Source organism: Labeo rohita, chromosome 7, assembly GCF_022985175.1.
Source record: "Labeo rohita strain BAU-BD-2019 chromosome 7, IGBB_LRoh.1.0, whole genome shotgun sequence".
NCBI classification, from domain to species: domain Eukaryota; kingdom Metazoa; phylum Chordata; class Actinopteri; order Cypriniformes; family Cyprinidae; genus Labeo; species Labeo rohita.
Genome location: NC_066875.1, coordinates 41,704,728 through 41,728,003, shown reverse-complemented (window position 1 = coordinate 41,728,003; position 23,276 = coordinate 41,704,728). Strand labels below are relative to the sequence as shown.

The following is a 23,276-nucleotide window of genomic DNA, read 5'->3' as shown; positions in this document are numbered from 1 at the left end:
CACTAACCCAGTGACATTTTTAATTTGGATTTCCGTTTATTTTAGCATGCATTGTGAAGTATTTCCTGATCATTCCAATTCAATTTCAGCTAATGAAGAACAAATTTATACCTGCATGCATTATGTATTAGGTATGTCATCGTATGTTCATGGCACACAATGAAGTTTTTATTGCAGATTAATAAATACATATTACATAAATACATATTATATAAGGAATAACTGACGACGGGCCATTGAATTCTTCAATCAGCTAAGATGAATAAATGCTGTTGAAGTATTGTTTATTCTTAGTTCATGTTAAGCAATTTCTGTATATTTGAAAACTAACTGATATTTTTTCAGGATTTAGGATTTTCAGAATTCTAGAAAAAACAGTGTTTTGTGCTACTGTGCTACTATTTTAATGCCACTGTCAATGTCAATGCCTGTCTTTACTATCAGTTTTGATCAATAAAATGCATTCTTACTGAATAAAACTTAATTCCTTTTCAAAAAAAAAAACAAAAAACTTTCTCTCTGTCTATTCATCCATCCATGTTAAATATTGTCATATATTCATAGATACAGTAGCTGAACGTGGATATGGCTCATGTGGACAATGTAAATTTGTAATTGTGAGAGATTTGAAGGTGACTGAAGGACAAAGAGGGGAGAGACAACAATCCAGCAACTCCAGTCCTGTCACAACAGGTTTAGCCCAGCAGACATTATACCAGTGAAACAGCACCGTACCTCTGCTACATACACACCTGCTGGAAGGGAAAGCCTACTCTAAAAAGCTAAATAAATGTATATAGCTGAAACTGCTGGTTGTGAAATCGCTCGCTTTTGTTGTAACTTCTCAACCAGCACTTGATGAAGAATTCAGTTCGGTTATGCTAGAAAAAGCATAATGATTCTCATGTGCAGTTCTGTTACAATAACCACCTCAAAATTTCGACAACTTCAGAGTAACCAACTGGCCACTTTTTCACACAGCAAACTTTCGCTGATATGAAGAAACAGCAGGGAAAGGAAGAGAGAGTGAGAATGAGAGAAAGAGGCAGAGAGAGACGGCGCGGGTGCTTGGCTACAGTTTGTGCTGTGCAATTGAATTTCACACAATATGAGGCAGCAAATGACATGTAAATCATGAACAGCGTCCGGCTTGCTTTTCCACGACAGAGTTAAATACCGGAGGTGTTAGAGAAATCATACGGCCGCTCCAGAGGGCCAGGCAAGAGAACAGCAGGGGTGCAGAGGGCTCCGAGACACTGAAAGGTCTTCCTCGAGCTCCACTGAACAGCCAATCTGGCGCGCACACACACACACAAACGATTGCTTCAGACTCTGGGCCACCACAATGAGGACGAGGCCTGTAATTGTGTTTGTCCACCTGGGTATAAAATAAGCATTCTGGCGATGTGATGCTGGCTTGCTGTGCTGCTGAGTCCTGCGCGGAGGGGAGCAGCCATGAGTGGATACACTTCATTACCCCCTAGATTCTCCCTCCAATTACCCCTAAATAAATACACACAGCCTACTGGCAACAACAATGACATACAGCCCAAAAGGAGAATGAAAGGACAGCGTATCCAACGCAATTCGTATGCATATATGAGTGTTGCTGGATAATGACCAGGGACAAAGAGAGAAACGCACATATAGAAATAATATCAGACCCAAAGGATCTACATATTTTAAAGATAAAGAGGATCAGATTTAGAGACAGACAGACAATGAAAGACAGAGATACAGATAGATTGTATCTCTTGTACTGACTGACTACTTGATTGATAGATAAATTATCAGACACGCACATACATACATACAGATTTACAGACAGACAGACAGAGATTTGCAGACAGACAGAAAGAAAGACATACAGACAGATTTACAGATAGAGAGATTTGCAGGCAGACATGCAGACAGACAAGACAGACAGACAGACACACTGAGATTTACAGACAGATAGCCAAACAGACAGACATGAAGAGAAAAAGGCAGATAGACCCACAGATGGACAAAACGAAAGAATGACAGACAGACTAACAGACACAGACAGATAGATAGATCTGCAGACATACAGATAGCTAGCTTGATAGATTTAGAGACATACAGACTTACAGACACAAAAAAATACACATACAGACAGATTTACAGACATATGGACTTACAGACAGACAGACTTACAGACAGACAGGTTTACAGACAGACAGAGATTTACAGACACACACAAAGATTTGCAGGCAGGCAGACAGACAGACAGACAGATTTACAGACAGAGATATTTGCAGGCAGACAGATTTACAGACAGACAGAGAGATTTGCAGGCAGACAAACTGATAGACAGACAGACAGACAGACAGAGAGATTTATAGACAGATTTACAGACAGACAGACATACAGAGAGATATTTTCAGACAGACACAGATTTATAGACACAGACAGATTTACAGACAGATAGATTTGTAGACAGATTTACAGAAAGACAGATAGACACCCACCCACCCACCCACCCACAAACACACAAACACACAAACACACAAACACACAAACACACAAACACACAAACACAAACACACAAACACACACACACACACACACACACACACACACACACACACACACACACACACACACACACACACACACACACAGATATTTGCAGACAGACAGATATTTGTAGATAGATTTGCAGACAGATAGATTTACAGACAGGTTTACAGACACACAGATTTGCAGATAGACAGACATAAATTTACAGACAGACTGATAGATTCGCAGATAGACAGACAGACAGAAAGATTTACAGAAAGATTTACAGACAGAGAGATTTGCAGAAAAGAGATAGACAGATATACAGGCAGACAGGCAGACAGGCAGACAGGCAGACAGACAGACAGACAGACAGACAGACAGACAGACATACACACACATACACACACACGTCTGGTTTATTATCTTTGTGGGGACTCTCCATAGCCGCAATGGTTTTTACACTCTCCACACTGTATTTTCTATCCCCTTACCCTAACCCTACCCCTAAACCTAACCCTTACAGAAAACTTTCTGCATTTTTACTTTCTCAAAAAAACTCATTCTGTATGATTTATAAGCTTTTGTACCCATGGGGACCTCAAGCCGGTCCCCACAATGTCAAAAATTTCAGGTTTTACTATCCTTGAGGGGACATTTGGTCCCCACAATGTAGCAAAAACAAGTACACACACACACACACACACACAAAGATTTAAAGACAGACTTACAGACACAATGAAAGAAATACAGATGGATAGATTTAAAAAAAAACAGACAAACAGATTTAGCGACAGAAAGACAGATACATTTATGGACAGACACATTGAGATTTACAGACAGATAGCCAAATAGACATACATGAAGAGAAAAAGGCGGATAGACCAAAGGATAGACCCACAGACGGACAAAACGAAAGAAAGACAGACAGACAGATAGACAGACTAACAGACACACAGAGAGACAGACAGACAGATTTGCAGACATACAGATAGATTTACAGAGAGACAGATAGCTAGATAGATATAGAGACATACAGACTTACAGACATAAAGAGAGACATTAGATTTGCAGATAGACAGTCAACAGAATAAATGATTTCTAGACAGATAGATAGACAGATGTTATATGATCTAAATTGTAATCATCATTAGGCCGGAGCACATGAGCAGTCCGCGCACCTGCCAAAAGGCTGTTCCCACATCACCAGTTTTTAAGTCCTGCTCAGCAAGAGACCAATCACACTCACGGGAGCATGAATGAACACGGCCATTCACAAAGCAGGAGGCGTGCGTTCGCTCGTGGCCAAGCTAATGATTTTGACAAGAAACGCAGTCGAAAACGCATCCTGTGCAGCTGAGTGACGCTGACAGATGTGAACTGACACCAAAAATGAAACGGGCTCATCAAAATTCCTGTACGGTTGGAAACTAATTGGAAACCAGCACAGGTATTACACAAGCGGTGGGGGTTTTAACGTGCATCCAGTGCATTGTCAGCATTCTGCCATGCTAGAAGAAACACCTCTCAAAAGAATCCCCGCACACCTGTACAGAAGCACCACCTTGGCTCTGGGCATACAGTTAGTACTTGTCATGCCATTCGATCTGTCGTTCCCACGGTAGAGGGAGGGAGACACATATTTTCACCAGCTTAAGGTACAAGGAACAAAGTGAAACTGGGTTCCACAGAGAAAGAGCGGGACACCTAAATCAAGAATGGCAGCTATGAACTCTGGCATCTTTACCTGTTGCTCAAGACAGGATTGCGTGTAAACATTCACAAGATTAGTACATGCAATTAGTGACATTAACGATTATCATCAACATATGAATAGATGAGTTTTATTAATAGAGGCAACGTGACAGGAACAAATACTTAAATCTGTTGCTCAAAACATAACCAGGGCCTTTCTCTCAAAGACAGATAAACGAATCTATATGGGAACGTTTCATGTTAAAGACAATGTCTAACAAAGATGTTTTGATATATTTGTACATATACACTACCATTCGAAAGTTTGGGACTTTTATTTAACAAGGTTGCTTTAAATTGATCTAAAGTGACAGTATAGATCTTCGGTTTTTAGATAAATGCATATCATGGTTTCCACAAAAATATTAATCACCATAACAGTTTTGAACATTTATGATAAGAAGAAATGCTTCTTGATCAAAGCAGCATATTAGAATGATTTCTGAAGGGTCATGTGACACTGACTGGAGTAATGATGCTGCAAATTCAGCTTTGCATCACAGGCACAAATTACATTTGAAAATATATTAAAATGGAAAACAGTTATTTTAATTTGTAATATTATTTAATATTTTTATGAAAAAAAATGTAGCCTTGGTGAGCATAAGAGACTACTTTTAAAAACATTAAAAAGATTGTGCCAACACTATCATAACACAGTAAAGCAATACTATTATACTTTTTTCCTCAAATAAATGAGGAAACAACAAAAGCAAGTTATTTATGAGGAAAAACAACCTGGAAATGCATTTAATTGTGATTATGCAAAACATTTAATTAAAATGTTAAAAAATATGCATCATATTCTTTGTGCAAAATGTAATTTCCTATTTTCTTACTCACCCAAATACACAAAGCTGAAAGACATCTTAAAGAATAAACTGCTGTTGATTTTCACATGATCGACAATTTTAACTGTAGACCCCACCCTACCAATCAAGACATAAATGCATGCAAAAGCTGTATGGCATTAGTCTAGTCAGTCTGACCCTCGCTTACAAGAGCATTAGCATGCTAATGCCAGTCGGCATGCTTAATTGATTACCAGTCCACCCGGGCCAAAACCACTCGAAGCAAGGAATAAAGCAGATATCCCTAGGTGGCCATATTGTTTGGGGCAAAAACTATTAATTTGTCCACTGCCAAAAAAACCCCTAAATGAACACTAATTTTTTTGCTTGTTCCTGGCAGGGTTTCTCGCTTTCTGTTGGCTTTCAAAGGGAAATTAATTATCTCAGATACATGTAGCTCTTCGGTGGGTCTGGGCTTATTTGCATTGAGGAATATTCAGCAGAAGTAATGGATGCACAATCAAAATACTGGCACCAAATGAACGCAATTTTCTGACGAAATTTTCCCAAATCCCATAGGAGCAAACGTATCACACGTGGGTGAAATAAAAAAAACAAAACCAAACAAAAGGTACATGAAATGGACTGAGAATATTAATAGCTGGGGTGTGGCAAAAAAAATGAAGGGAAATGTCAAAAAGAAATTATGATCTGTACTTACGTTGGCCACAAAAGGGTGGAAAAAGAGATAATATGACAGTTGACGTCTTCATCTAAATGTAAGAATTTACATTCCAATTACAGGGAAATTTACATCTTAATCAGGTATTTGTGCTCAGTGCTCCGTTAGCATTAGCAGAGGCAGTAATAGCACCAAGGCCACTGTACCACATCAGCCGGAAACTGAGATGCCAGGCGTTCTGCCATCATCTGATATAAGTTTTAATTAATGCCTCTAAAATTGCTGCTCAAATAAAAAATAAATAATGGAAAGGGTTATAATAATCATAATAATATTTAAATATTGTGACAATGCTGCTTAAATGTCAGACTGCTCATTACACACAGCTATAGTTTTGCAGTGTTTTTTAAGTCATTTTGAAACTTAACAGCTCTAGTCTTCATTCACTTGGTCAGTTATGAAATCTCTGGACACTATATTAAAGCTCAAACTATTCTTGTTAATTTCTAAATTAAGCATCCTCTCTGTACAAAAATCATATGAAGAGCTAACCATACGCTGCACAAAGTAAATGAAATGTGTTTTTCTATCGGCTTCCCAAAGCCCACACTAAAACATAAAGGTCAATGAATGTATCTGAGTTAGTCTTGCTTCACTGACGGCCATTACCAGCACCTTAATCAAATAAGAGTAATAAAAATGGCAACTGAAAGAAGATGTAAAAATAAGCAGAAAACCCAGATGATTAGCAAGAGGAGACTTTCATAACTAAACCATTTATAATTGAATTAAAATTAAAACATGTTTGTTTATATAATATATGTGTGTGTACTGTGTATATTTATTATGTATATATAAAGACACACAAATACATTATATATTATCTTGAAATATTTACATATATTTATATGTATACATTTAAAAAATATAATATATAATAATCTAAATATATTTAATATATAAACATAACATATTTTTCTTAAATATATACATGCATTTGTGTGTATTTATATACATAATGAATATACACAGTGACCACGCGTACATTACGTACACAAAAACTTTTGTTTTGGATGCGATTAATCGCGATTAATTGTTGCCCAGCACTACTCAAATATTTAAGTGTAAATATTGGCCTATGAATATTTTTAAAATAAAATATTCAATCCAAAGTTCTTATAAAAAAGTAGAATGACATGAGAATTCCCTTGTGCCTAAGTAAAAAGTAAATATAATGAAAAATATTTAAAGAGAAAAAAATATCAGATAATGGAATGAGATTAGACAAAATCCTAAATGTTTTGAATTTATTTATTATAATTTATATAATTTATTATATAATGTATTATTATTTTTATATAAATAATAATGGTAATTTTAATTATTAAACAATTTTTAATAAATAATAAAATGACATAAATTATTAATAAAAAAAAGAAAATGATTGTACAACCAGAATGTGTTGAGGGGCAGAGAAAAGAAATAAGTTTGCAGAAAGAAAGAGAAAGAAAGAAAAAAAAAAAAAAAAAAAAACGTACGTCTCAGATACGACTCAAATGCTGTTTTTATATTCATGCCGACTCACGCATTTGTGCTCCGTTTCACACTGGCCCAGCACGCAACCCTCCATTTCACAACACACAAACACACACATACTCACCCACCGTAAATACTATGAAAATGCTCCAGCACTTTGAGCAGCCAGAAGACACACTGCAAATACTTTGACATCCAATACATCTCAGCCCCTTTAACTCTGCCATAGACACTAAAAGTCAACAAGTTAAGTGACTGTCCATGCTTGAGAACAGCAGGGAATACAACAAAACTAATAGTTCATACAACAAAGAAACCATGAAAATTGAAAGAAGAAATGAAAAGATCTCTGTCTAAACCCTAGCATGCAATTATGAAACGTATGAAACATTAACCTACTTTTAGCACTTATAGGCCTGGTTTCACAGACAGGGCTTAGGCTAAACCACAATTAGGCCATAGTTCAATTAGGACATTTAAGTCATTTTTAAAAACATGCTAAGATAAAAACATGGTGTTGGTGTGTATCTTGAGACAAAACAAACGCACTTAAATATTTTAAGATCAGCCAGTGCAAGTTTCTTTTAGTTGAAACAGCTCAGACTTACAGTTTAGTCTAGGTTTAGGCTTAAGCCTTGTCTGTGAAACCAGGGCTTTATGTCCCACTCAATCTGAACTTCTGACCCCAAAATCAAATACAAACATAGCTATGAGAAATCTGAACTATTACACCCTTATTTCCAATCTAATGCTTCAATAGAAACTTCAAATTAAACTCATGAAATAATAAAAACAAAATATGCAAGAAGGACCGCATACTTAAGATGTTCATGTTTGGCATAATCAATTATGTCATGAACACCTGTTAGGTAGCTTCTCTCTAATTATGTAGAAGTCACAGAGAATTAATCATCCCAATACACAAGCATACATATGTCTGTGTACATATACATAAACGCTGGATGTGAACAATGCAGAATTCACAGCAACCGAGCGTGATTGCAGGAGTGTGCATGTGAGGGGGGATGGGACAAACTGGAGGCACGCCAGGGATAGGTGAGCTGTCACTGGTCATTAACATCATCACCGCCGCGATACAAGGAAGCAGGGGAGGCTGGGGGAAGTGGGTGGGGATTTTTTGGCAATAAAATGTAAGTGTGATGGAAAACTTGCTCTCCTACCCTTCTGAATTGCCACATGGCAGTTGCCTCATGGGAAAGCCTGGCACGCAAACACCTTATATCTCAATAGTTGTTACCAAAGGGAATGCACACCAATACAGAAATGCACAAATGAATTCGTTGTCGAGGTATTCAGAGTGACTGAGGGTGAAAAATGAACTGATTTGCTTAAATTTAGTAAAGTACTGAAGTTTAACCATAATATAAATGTAAATCTATCTATCCGCTACCATTCAAAAGCTTTTTTTTTTGATTAGAAAGTTTTTCTTTTTTTTTTTCTTAGTTTCTTCTGCTCACCAGGCCTGCATTTATTTGATTCAAAATACAGTAAAAGCAGTAATATTGTGAAATATTTTTACTATTTAAAATAACTGCATTCTATTTGAAAATATTTAAAAATGTAATTTATTCCTGTGATCAAAGCTAATTTTTCAGCATCATAGAAGTTATTATTGCATTATAGAAGTGAATAATTTTATTTAGCAAGGGTGCATTAAATTAAAAGCGATGATAAAGACATTTATAATGTTACAAAAGATTTCTATTCCAGATAAATGCTGTTCTTCTGAATGTTCTATTCATCAAAGAAACCGGCCAAAAAATCTACCCAGCTGATTTCAACATAATAATAATAATAATAATAATAATAATAATAATAATAATAGTAGTAGTAGTAGTAGTAGTAGTAGTAGTAATACATGTTTTTTTAGCAGCAAATCAGAATATTAGGATGATTTCTGAAAGATCATGTGACTGGAGAAACGATACAAAAAATTCAGTTTTGAAATCGCAGGAATAAATTACATTTTAAAATATATTAAAACAGAAAAGAGTTCATTTAAATAGCAAAAAATATTACAGTTTTTTTTACTGTTTTTGCTGTACTTTGTATCAAATAAACACAGGCTTGGTGAGCAAAAAAGTAAATATGAAAAATGGTTTTCAACACTGATAGTAAAAGAAAGTTAATAATAATAATAATAAATGTTTCTAAAAATAAAAACGATAACAAAAATGTAATTTTAATACAGGATTATATTATATTAATTACATTTATCTTGAAATATTTGTGATGGGAAACAAGCAAATAATTTTAAAAATAATCATTTTCTAATCATGAAAACTTCACAGTCAAAACTGTGTTTCTGAAGTTGTGGGCTTTAGCAGAGCTTGAATGTAATTTGTGAGTTCAAACGTGATTGGCTCTGACATACTGTAGCCCCACCTCCATACTGTCCCAATAGCACTGTCACTCAGTATTACTCCTCCTCATTAGCTACGATGGGAAAGTTTGTCTAAAGCAGAAATAGCCCAGCTCGGCTCACAGTTCACAAAGCTGGGGTCACAAAACTCTGCCAACACACGGCTGGGCTTTTTGGTCTCAAACATTCTTTAATATGGATCAGGACCCTCCCATTTTGCCTCATGAATAATCTATTAATCTACATTAAAGCGCATTTGAGAACTCATTAATATGCATTTCCAGTGACCTCGGTCATCTGTTTAGGTTCCATTGAAAAGCAGCCAGCTGTAGGCGTCGGGTTAAAGATGGTCATAAAATTCATCAAGTTTTTATGGCCAGTTACTCAATGACGGCCTGTTTAAAGGTTTTATGCACCCTTTAAAAGAACTCTATCCATATTCAAATAGCAGGGAGGTTAAAGCAGCCCAATAATTTCTCTTTTCAACATCCAAATCATTGCATAAAAATACTGCGTCATCATCAAGTGTTAAGTATAAGGTGACAGAGAACTTTGCAGAATCAACTGCAATTCTCAAAAACCCTCACCTAAAAAAATCTCCTTTAACCTTTACGGTGCACAAAGCTATTTTTACTCAGAGTTCAGAAACTGGCTTTCAGATGAAAGAAAGTACTGCAAAAGCCCTTGGAGCATTTCAAGAGTGTGGGAAAGTTATTTTTAACAGTTGTGCCAGAACCGACAAAGACTTCTACTCGACCATCTTCTGCTCCGGATCAAAATTCCACCTTTGAACCGGCCGACAGTGGACCAGGTGGGGGTGAGGCCGACTTTGCTGATGATGGCAAGTTTAGCTCAAACGGTGTCGGCACTATTTAAAGTGAAGCAGTGCAAGCAAAAAAGGGCATTTTTGCTTTATTTTGATACAATAACTGCAACATAACAGAAGTTTTACTCAGTACCAGAAGGTACATGACTAAGAAACACACAAGTTTTTTACCTCCCTCTTAACCTTTGGCATTTGGGGGAAAGTGCAACACTGAAAAACACAATAATTTTTACCTACAAGCTAACCGTCAGATTCAGGTGAGCTTGGAGTCTCTTTGAAATCTTTCAGCGTGTTTGGGTTGAGGAAGTGTATTAATATTAGATTGCACACTGGACATGTAGTGTCTGGTTGAACGTCAAGGGCCGACACTTAGTGTGTGGGCCACTGTAGATACAGTCAAATGAATTATAGATATTCATCTGATTTACAGTGTTGCACTCAGGATGGAGCCTGTGCAGACAATCACTAGACAGCCCAAAACTAGCTGCACAGAAAAGCGTGTACAGAAACATTCTTAAAGAATGATTCACAATTTACAATCAACAACTCCAATGTGACTTATTTTTAACTCCCTATTTAGTTTATTTACAATTATAAATTACAATAGTAATATTCTGTATGATTTTTAAATCTCTCTGAAAGATGTCTTTTATGCTTACTAAGGCTGATTAAATTCACAGTAAAAACAGGAATATTGTGAAACAATATTACAATTTAAAAAAACTTAATTCATTTTACATAATTTATTTCTGTAATGCAAAGCTGAGTTATTAACATCATTACTCCAGTCCTCAGTGTCACATGATCCTTCAGAAATATTTTTTTATATGCTAAGTTATTTCTCAACAAACATTTCTCATTATTATCAAAGCAGCTATGCTGCTTAATATTTTTGTGGAAACCATGACACTATTTTTGGTTATCTGATGAATTGAAAGTTCAAAAGAACAGCATTTATTTAAAATATTTTTTTTGCAATAAATGAAAAATCATTTAATGTCACATTTCTGATCAAACACATTTGTGCTGAATAAATGTATTAATTTGAACAAAAAATCAAAACCTTTGAACAGTATTGTAAATCAATTTATATAACAATAAATTACTCAAATTAACCTACATATTTAATCACCTATTACAATTACCTATTATATACTGTATATAGCTGAGGTCAAAAGTTTACATACACCTTGTAGAATCTGCAAAATGTGAATTATTTTACCAAAATAAGAGGGATCATACAAAATGCATGTTAGTTTTTTAAGTACTGACCTGAATAAGATATTTGACATTAAAGACATTTTAGCCCACAAGAGAAAATAATAGTTGAATATATAAAAATGACCCCATTCAAAAGTTTACACACACTTGATTCTTAATACTGTGTTGTTACCTGAATTACCCACAGCTGTGTTTTTTTTTTTTTTTTTTTTTTTTTTTTTTCGCAGTTCATGAGTCCCTTGTTGGTTCTGAACAGTTAAACTGCCTGCTCACTGAGGACAACTATTGCAAAAGGTTTAAATGCTCACTGATGCTTCAGAAGGAAACAATGCATGAAGAGCCTGGGGGTAAAAAAGATCAGGGTAAATTTGATTTATTTTGTCCTCTGGGAAACATCTTATGTAGCTTCTGAAGGGCAATACTAAACGAGAAAATATGATATTTAGGCAAAACAAGAAAAATGTAAACATCTTTATTTTGTTCAAAAGTTTTCACCCCCTGGCTCTTAATGCATACAGTAATTTTTCCTTCTGGAGCATCAGTGAGCATTTGAACCTTCTGTAATAGCTGCATATGAGTCCCTCAGTTGTCCTCAGTGTAAAAAGATAGATCTCAAAATCATGAAGTCATTGTTGGAAAGGGTTCAAATACACAAAAATGCTGAAAAACCAAAGAATTTGTGGGACCTGAAGGATGTCACTGAGCAAAAAACGCAGGTTACAATGGCTGCCGTGAATGTGTGTCAGTTAAGTCCATGAGACCATAGGGTTTCCCATTTTTCATTTTTAGCTTGCGAGCACCCTCTTTGCAGCCAATATGCACCCTCGACACGCACTTCTGTTGAGCCAGCACTGGGGCAAGCTCAGCGGCAGACTTCTACCTGACAGTTAAAGCAGCATTGTGTCACGAAAGTGCGGGCTCAGAGGAAGACCGCAAGGGTTTAGGGTGCGATTTGGGATAGGGCCTAGTTGGATCATTGCAGCAAGGCCCAACCAACAAGACCTAAACAGATCAGGCTGGCCCAGACACAACCAATCAATCAAGATCTTGCCGCAGGAGCAGAACCTTCAAAACTAAGATGGGACAACAAAAAAACAATTACTAAAGGAATGCTTGTGTGGTTATGAGAATTATAAAACCAATATTCTGACATATCACCATAAATATGCCCACACAAGTCTTAAATATGTCCTCAACTGGTAAAATAACCAAAACCTTGATGGTTCAACCAGTACAAAAAAAAAAATAAATAAAAAAAATAAATAAATGCATGTATTGCATCTACTAATACTCAATCCAATCCTGAGCTTTCAAGGTTGCACCTCCATAAGCCACGGCTAATTTTACCTAAATCCAGGGTTGAAGATCATCTGACCTCACCTCCAGAATCCCCAACTCCCTCAAGGGGTATTTGGCTCAAGTTTGGGTTAGAGGTCACGCTAGGGTAAGTACAGTTTAATCACATAGCTCTTACATTCCTGTCTCAATCCTCAGTTGATCACCTCACTAGTTGTCGAGCGTTCAACTGACATGTATGCGTATGCGTGAGTGTTTGCTAATCGTGCTTTTCCTCATAACCCCTCTCTCTTTATACCTGCCGGAACAGGGACAGAGGTTAATTCTGACCGCAGGGCATTCTGGGCAATTGACTGCTCATCAACCGCCAACTGAACTTTACCAGTCAGTCAAAGACAAGCAGCCAAATGCTCCTCTGGGTAGCTGAGTGACAGCATGTAGGCCCAGCCTGCATTAATTACATTACAGCACAGCAACTCGCTTCAACAGACAGGCAGAATATTAGCTAAAAACTCATAATTCATGCTCGGCTGTATTTCCAATCGGGAGTCGGAATGCAGGATTCACTCAAAAAGTTTGACAAATGAAAATGTTAAACAAATAGAAGACAGACTTTAGCTTCTTCTATTGATTAGATTCCAGCCTGTTCTTCTTTTACTGTATGGTGCAAAAAAACAAAATTCTAAAACAAAACAAAACAAAACAAAAAACAAAACAAAACAAAACAAAATAAAATAAAATGTATCAGGGTAATAATAATAATAATAATAATAATAATAATAAAACTACATAAAGTTTGTCAAGACAAGCTTTGAAGTTGGCTTGATAAAGCTAAAACAGGAAGTTTAAAAAGTTTTAAAAGCTAGAAGTTTGAAGGTTTTCAGTCTGAAGTAGTTTTAAAGATTAGATAGATTAGATAGCATGTTGTTAGCATCATTTGCAAGTTACTAGCATTTTGCTAACATGATTCTAACATGATTAGCATGTTACTAGCATGTTGCTAGCATGTTTCTAGCTTGATTAACAAGTTACTAGCATGTTGCTGGTCTGTTTCTGGCATGATTACCATGTAACTAGCATTTTGCTTACATGATTATCATGTTGCTAGCATGTTTCTAACATGATTTGCAAGTTGTTAGCATGTTGTTAGCATATTGCTAGCATGTTTCTAACATGTTTCTAGCTTGATTAGCAACTTGTTACATTAACAAGCTGCTAGTATGTTGCTAGCATATTTATAGCATGACTAGTAAGTTGCTAGCATGTTTCTAACATGATTAGCAATTTGCTAGCATGTTTCTAGCATGATTAACAGTTTGTTAACATGTATCTAGCATGATTTGCATGTTACTAATGTTTTTCAACATGATTAGCATGTTGTTAGCATGTTTAACACGTTTCTAGCATGATTAGCACGTTACTAGCAAGTTGCTAGCATGTTTTTAACAGGATTAGCATGTCACTAGTATGTTAGGATGTTGAAAGCATGTTTCTAACATGACTAGCAAGTTACTAGCATGATTCTAGTTGCTAGGCTTGGCTACTGAGATAATAATAATAATAATAATAATAATAATAATAATAATAATAACAACTGTAAGTTTAAGTCAGATTTCAGTAAGTTGGCTTTTAATAATATCAAATACGAGAACAGCTACAATAGTTTCATGTAAGTTAGGTGTGATTCAACCTAGTGTTTTAATTTTGCAGTTTTCACATGTCCTGCATTGTTTCTATGTGTGAAAACTCATCATTCTGTGGTCGTTACCGTGACGTGGCTGATCTCTGATTGACGTGTGCACTCTGAGCGACCTGACTGACACACACTTGGCCTGCCAATCACCTTTCAAACACAATCACTGAACACAGATCAGACCTCTGATTCACACTGACTCATCTTAAAGGGAAGGCGAAGATAGATTTTTTCTTTGTGCGAAGGCAGGTTGGAATGATAGCCTGGCTAGAAAGAGCAATGCTGGAAAGAAAAATGTGTTAAAATGGTCATATAATACTATTTACTCCACTTGTACATGCTAAAATCATAATTCATGTCAGTTCAGAGGATCTGAGCTCTGAAAGTCCATTAAGAGATGATTCTTTATGATACAAACTTTTTAAAGTATAATGTACTTGATTCTGGCTGCTGAGATGATGTAAACACACATAAACAATTGGTGGCTTACTGTAAAACATTCCCATCTAGTCTGCATCACAAATATGATCACAAAACAAGGACAGAATTTTGATCGAGGCATGCGGTTAAAGCGAACGCACGCTACCTTCAGCCCCGCAGGGGAAACTCTATGACGTGAATTTCTTTTCAGCCAGTATAAACTCCACACGGCACATTTGTTCGTGTGCGTGACAAAGGTGTTGGTGTAACACTATTTAGCAAAGGCCGGTCTGTAGGTGATTGGCTAGATTGGGATGGTAAGATCGAATGAGGAAAACACCTCATGAATACAAGACACCATTTCCTTTCACTGATTATCTTTTCATCTCTTTTTTTTTTCTTATATTCTAATTCGCCACATTTTATTGTGATGTCATCACACCTGACACAGTGGGAGTTCCAATTAAGAACACATTCTCATATGATCTCATTTGAATTCATCTGAATTGAGTGATTGTATTAAAAATTGTTTCCATATACATTTGTGACCCTGGACCACAAAACCAGTCATAAGGGTCAATGTGTTGCAACTGAGATTTATATATCATCTGAAAGCTGAATAAATAAGCTTTCCATTAATGTGTTTTGTTAGGACAATATTTGGCTGAGATACAACTATTTGAAAATTTGGAATCTGAGGGTGCAAAAAAATTAAAATATTGAGAAAATTGCTTTTAAAGTTGTCCAATCAAAGTTCTTAGCAATGCATATCACTAATAAAAAAAAAGTTTGATATATTTACGGTAGGAAATTTACAAAATATCTTCATGGGACATGATCTTTACTTAATATCCTAATGATTTTAGCATAAAAGAAAATTTTATAATTTTGACCCATACAATGCATTGTAGGCTATTGCTACAAATATACCTGTGCTACTTGCGACTGGTTTTGTGATCCAGTGTCACATTTGTGAAATAAAATATAGTGTTCAGCGACAATGTTATGGGTATGATTCTCAGTGAACGCATAAATTAATAAATTACCTTGAATACAAGGCGTATCATCAGCATATACAGTACTTCGGATATTTATAATTGCATTAAGAACTATATATTTACATCTATACCGTTTAGGATTAACAATTACACCACCTTTAAATTTTTTTTTTTATAATTAATACTTTCATTTGGCAAGGAGATATTAAAAGCTCAAAAGTGACAATAAAGTCTTTACACTGCTACAAATTCTACATACTGTAACAAATATGAACATAAATATTATATTGACAGACTATTCTATATAATGTTCTATGTAATAAATACTGTTCTTTTAAACTTTACACTCATTAAAGATTTTACCTTGTGCTATACCTGAAAGCTGAATAAATAAGCTTTCAATTGATGTATGGTTTGTTAGGATAGGACAATATTTGGCCAAGATACTGTTATTTGAAAAAACTAAATATTGAGAAAATCGCCTTTAAAGTTGTACAAATTTTTAAAAATGTCCAAAGTTTTTAGCAATGCATATTACTGTGCTACTTATGACTGGTCTTGAGGTCCAGAGTCACAACTAAAATATGAAATTTCTTTTTAACATATAGCACAAGGTGAAGTCCTATGTTTTCTTTTCTTCTTCTTTTTTTTGATTAATTTAACATTTCACGTATTAACATTTTTGCTGAAGCATTTTTTGTCCAAAAATATTATTCCTCATTGCTTTAGTTTGAGGAATCAGGGACCTTTTAAACCATTTTACTCTATTCATATTTTGCTTTTATGTTATTGCATTTATGCATTTGGCAGACACAAGCAACTTGCATTGCTTTCAAGCTACACATTTTATGAGCTCATGCATTTCTAAGGAACCAAGCCCATGACCTTGGTGTTGCTAATGCCGCGCCATGTTTCAGCCAGATTTACAAACTATTATACTGACCTTTAAGGGGATATATTGAAGGATCAGATGAAAAGATGTTACATTACGCTGCACAAAAAGACACAAAAATTCTTCTGCGCTGCTACGACACAAACTTACATTTGAGCCCCACCACAAACTCAAAGCGGTCGGCTCATTAAACAGCCATTGAGGGAAACCACCTTGACTTTTATTGACCCTATAAATCTAGTGAGGAGTGGATGAGAGGTCTCTGCCTTAGAGAGCGTTTAAAGACAAAGCCTGCTGGTCCTTCGGAGACAATACACTTCCTGATTAACTATTAACAGCTTCACCACTGATAACTTAATTAGGGGCCAATGATGGGGCTTCAGTAAGAGCCTGGGCCCTTTCATTTGTCTCCACTTGATGGACAGGCACTCATTGGCTGGAAGTGGATTGTGTGTGTGAGTGTGTGTGTGTACTAAAGGGCTTGTAATGGTAGTAAACATTCAACATAAAATGAACACTCGCCAAGCACCAAAAGAAACCTACATTGAAAACATTTCTTGAAACTGAAAATAAACGCACAATAATTTATGATGAACTAAAGAAAGTTTAACCTCAAGAAAACCAGTACTAGTTAAAAAATTATCAACATGATACCAGAATTAACTCAATATAATTTTCATCAACAAATATCTAGCTTTAACCCATCAACAAAAAAGCTTAATTATTACAGTCACAGGGACACAAATATTCAAATAAGAAAATAAATTATAAAAAAAGGTGTAAAAGAAATATAAAAATATATAAAAATGTCTTACATTTTTTTAAATTATACTGAAACCCTAAAGTGATTTTCACACACACACAAAACTCTTGAGACTTGCAAGTGTACACTCTTTTTTTCTTTCCCAAAAGCCACTTTAGTGGCCCCATACAATTCACCTGTAGCAAAAAAATAATTTTGGACCCTACACACAACACAAAACCTTTCAAAGAGGGACAGTATTAATATTCCTTTCAGCTATTTTGAGTTTTACTAACAGACATTCCTAGGTTTTAACAGATATCAGTTATTTTTACAACAATGTATTTACCTGAGCACATTTCCTCAAGTGAATATAGCAAACAAACAAACAAGTTCAGCTCAGACCTGTCTGAATACTCCAGGTATAGTTAGTTACACATTAAAGACTCTTGTATTTATGAGACTTAAATTATATTTATGAGACAGAAAGAAGAGTTTCAAGTTTTTGAAGTTATTCTGTAGAGAGGTGTAACATGTCCAGTCTAAAATCAATAATTTCAACCATTCAATTTGACACTCAATAGCTCAGAAAGATAAACAGGAACTAGTGAAGCACAACTAATGTGGACATCAATTCATAATCATGACCTCCTAATATGAGCAGTGGTTCGAGAGACATGGGGGGATGAAAATAAAATTAGCTATTAAAATGAGTAAATTTAGCACCTAAAATGTCCTACTCTTGCTGTTCTCCAGCTTGCAATATGTGCTTGCAAGAGGAAAAGACTGAAGAGAACATTATTAAAAGGAAACATTTGAGAGCACAGTGCTCTGTGCTTACTTTTTTTTAGGAGCACTTGTGCTCATATCTTTAAAAAAAATTAAGAGCACAGTCAAAAATTTCAGGAGCACCCTTAAATCAACAATCAAAATATTTGATTAAAAAAAAATAGCCTTCCCATTACAAAGTGAATATTTGACTTCTTAAAGTGATTTATAGAGGAATTTAGTTTTTGCCTTTGTAATGGCATTCTTCTAACTTTATTAAAAGTGTTATCTTTTATTTTTATTAAAAAGTTTGTAAGCTTTTTAAAATGTCTAAATAAAGTAACAGAATAAGAACAAGTAGAATAAGAAGAATAAGTTGCTAATCAAATGAAATCAGTATTAACAAAACTAATTTGTACTTATAGAGGTGGCACAGAAGAACACAAAAGTGGCTGTAAGTGTGTTTTTAGATGTTTAATGAGGCTCAGAGGTGGCATGAGTGCAATTAAAATAATATATTCATGTTGAGATTAATGTTTTAAATATAAAATTTTGAATATAGAAATATTAAATGATTTAAATAACTGAAAAGATACTTTAAAATGAAACTAAAACTGCCAGTAGCTCGTGGAAAGTCACTTGATTTTATCACTGAATCATTCGTTCAATTGATTTGTTCGAACGGCTGATTCATTCAGGAAGGAAGCAATTGACTGTCTTTATGAATGGGTAATTGATTCATTGACTCATAAGATATGTTTAAAAACCACGTTCATTCATAAACCAAACATGCTGTGTTTGAATCAGTGTTGCCAAGTCTGCGGTACTGCCGTGGAATTGGGCTACTTTAACACTGTTGCCGCAGGTTGAAGCGACCCCAATAATTTTATATATAGCACCTGGAATACGAACTGTACTAGGGAAACCCTGCTAAAAATGTGTATTTTACCCCAGGAATGAGATATTTACTGGGGGAACCCCCTTGAAATGTGATTGGGCTAGTTTTTAGTAGCAACTGGACGGGTTTTGTTGTGAAAACCTGGCAACCCTGGTTTGAATGGAGTGCAGTGGCTCAGCTGTGACTTTGCTTCAAACTATTTTCGTTGGCGAAATGGAGCAAAATCAGGCAATACTGTTATAGTCAGACAATGTAAGTCACTTAATATTAACTTCTTGTTTATTTAACTGTTGTATCAAATCAATATCACATTTACAAACTGCCTTAATAATGATTAAAAGCTGTCACTCATCTTAGTTCATCACAATCTCACACAGTTCTATTATAATCAACGAAGCTCTCTACTCTGCAAAATGAATCACTTATTTATACCCCATCTACACTTAGTTTATGAAAGGATTCGTAAGATATGTCTGTAATACATTACTCAACACTGTAAAAACACGCAAAAACCTTTGAAGATCCCCTCAGTGCAAACACAAATATGCTGATCGGGTCAGTCACACTAGTGCTCCTAAATATTTTTTTCCATAGTCGCATGCAGTAGTTTTCAAATGCGACTGAAATAGTTGCAGTGTAGAGCCCTGGAAAGGACACAACTGTACTGTGAACTCACCTCAATTGTAAACTGCTTTCTCTTGAGTTTGAAGGCCAAGTCTTTTGTATCGGGTACCTCACACGACAAACAGTTCAGACGGGGCAACTGACGAACATGCAGGAGACCTGAAAAAACACAGAAGACATTAAAAGCAAATCATATCACTGTATAAATGTGCTGGAAATACGTATATATTATATATATTGTTTAGTATAGACTTCAAAAGTTCATTTTTAACTTTAAGTTTTTAAAAATGTTTTTGAAAGAAGTCTCTTATACGCTCACCAAGACTATGCTGATTTGATCTAAAATACAGTAAAATAATGAAATATTATTATAATATTAATATTATAATATTATCTTTTGTAACAATATGTCTTTCACTTTTGATCAAATTAATGCATCCTTGCTAAATAAAAGTATTTATTTATGTTTTTTTTTTTTAAAAGGAAAACTTACTGACCCCAAATCTTTTTTTTTTTAAATAAACCTAAAATTTCATTTTTTCAGGTTGTATGAAATATTATTACAATTTAAAATAAGCATTTTCTATTTGAATACATTTTAAAATGTAATTTATTCCTGTGATGCAAAGCTGAATTTTTAGCATCATTACTCCAGTCTTGAGTGTCACATGATCCTTTAGGAATCAGTTTAATATGCTGATTTGCTGCTCAAGAAACATTTCTTATTATCACTGTTGAAAGCAATTGTTCTGTTTAGTTTTTTCAGAAACCATAATACATTTTTCTTCTGAGAATATGAAGTTCATCTTTTGTAACAATATGTCTTTCACTTTTGACCAAATTAATGCATCCTTGCTAAATAAAAGCATTTCTTTCTTTTAAAAAAAAAATAAAATAAAAATAAATAAATAAATAGGAAAACTTACTGACCCCAAAACTTTTTTTAAAAAATAAACCTAAAATTTCATTTTAAAGGTTGTATGACACTACATTTCAAACATAATTAAGTTTTTATACACTTTTTTTTTGACTGAAATTGCATTTAAAATACATGTTGTCTCAAAAACCTGTGGCGTTACATTTAAATAAGACATTTTTGACTATTCACAATATTACACAGGCTAAAAGAAGTCTCTTATGCTCATCAAGACTACGCTGATTTGATCTAAAATACAGTAAAATTATAAAATATTATTACAATTTAAAATAAGCGTTTTCTATTTGAATACATTTTAAAATGTAATTTATTCCTGTGCTGCAAAGCTGAATTTTCAGCATCATTACTCCAGTCTTGAGTGTCACATGATCCTTTAGGAATCAGTTTAATATGCTTATTTGCTGCTCAAAAAACATTTATTATTTTCATTGTTAAAAGCAGTAGTTCTGCTTAGTTTTTTTTTTTTTAGAAGCCATAATTTTTTTTTTTTCTGTGAATATGTTCATCTTTTGTAACAATATGTTTTTCACTTTTGATCAAATTAATGCATCCTTGCTAAACAAATGGATTTATTTCTTGCTTTTTTTTTCTTTTTTTTTTAATAGGAAAACTTACTGACCCACCCCCCTGAAATTGCATTTAAAATACATGTTGTCTCAAAAACCTGTGGCATTTTTGACCTTTTTGACAATATTCACAATATTACACAGGCTAATTAAACAAGTTCTGTAGCAAATATTTTCCCTAGGCTTTTTTTGGCCTGTTACCCATTTAAACAGACTGTGGTTTTTCATTGTCTGCTGAGTTTTACTGTGGGCACATGTAGCTATCACCTTTCAAACTGGCCACTATAGCATTGTATCAACCATTATTTTATTAGCTGCACCAATGGGCAGAAACCAAAACATACGAGAGAAGAAGTGCAGCGGAGGGAGAAGAGAAATAGGTTGGTGGGAGGGAGAGCAAGCAAGAGAGGTGAGGGGAGGATGGGGGTAAAACAAGGTCAGTCGGCACAGGGGCATGTTGGGAAGAGAGAAAGCTTTTTCGCCCTCTATCTCTCTTTAATTCCTATCTCCGTTTTTTTTCTCTCTCAGTTATGCGGCCAGTAGAAATATGACATTAAAAGGAAGCGCTGAAGACCAGGATGAGGGGGATGAGAGGATGGAAAGAGCATGTGTGTATGTGTGCAAGTGTGTGTGTGTGTGTAAAGGCCCCGCTTGTAAAGGGACCCGTGCGCTAGGTTGATTCCGCTCGAGTTGATTCGCTGTGACAGGACTCCCAACATGCTTTGTGCAGTGGACGCACCACAGAAAAGAAAGAGTGGCCTCATGTACATCTTCACATTCACTATTGTCTATAAGACCTTATGGCAAAGCATTAATTCACAAAACAAGGTAAAAATCAATAGCTAGAGCTAACAATAGCTCTTTAAACACTTTTTTTTTTTTCAATTTAAAAATTTAAAAATGTAACTTTTTTTTTTTAAATGCTTCATAAAAAATTAAGGATACATGCATTGTTGAGACTACATTACATTTGGATATCTGTTTACAAACATTTTAAAAATAGTTAATTCACATACATCTTGGATAAAATTAATATCATTAACATCTTATTTGTTTGCAAACATCTGATAAATCTTAAAAAGAGCTAAGTCACAGGCAAATTTTGTTTAAAAAGATGTCATTAAAAATTCTTTAAAAGAACTAATTCATGAAATGTAAATGATTTTATTTGTTTATAAACATCTGATAAACCTAAAACTGTTGAATGTTGTTCTAACATCCAACAATGAATGTTTAAGCAAATGTATTGCTGAATTATTACTGTACACCGAAAAAAGCATTATGTCAAAGAACTACCTAAACTATATTAATAACACTGACAAAAGTGAGTGACCTAATAGTTTTTTGTAATATTATAAATAATAAAAAAACAACACTTTGACAATGTATCTGACCTTAATTTTAAAATACACATTTTAAATAAATAAATACATTAATAAATACATAAATACAAGCATACATGAAGAAAACTAACTCATGAAAATGAAATCATTAGTGTCTAATTTGTTCATAAATATCTGATACACAACTTAATAAAGAAATTAATTACATGAACAAAAACATTCTAAAACAAATATAAAAAATAACAATCTAATAAAAAAACTAAATAACTAAATACTAAAATAAATAAATTATTTTAAAATGATAAAATGACAATAAATATTAAAATAACAATAACATCACATCATAAAATGGCTTTATAAATAAATTAAAAACATATGAAACTGC

At 34.6% G+C, this 23,276-nt stretch overlaps 1 protein-coding gene across 1 annotated transcript in view; it reads right to left on the bottom strand.

The window, feature by feature from the left end:
- elp4 (elongator acetyltransferase complex subunit 4) overlaps positions 1-23,276 on the bottom strand; it is a 79,409-nt gene that overhangs the window by 13,913 nt on the left and 42,220 nt on the right. The window contains exon 9 of the mRNA XM_051113843.1: positions 20,098-20,204. Within this exon, the coding sequence (XP_050969800.1) occupies positions 20,098-20,204 (107 nt within the window). The remainder of the gene's footprint in view (positions 1-20,097; positions 20,205-23,276) is intronic.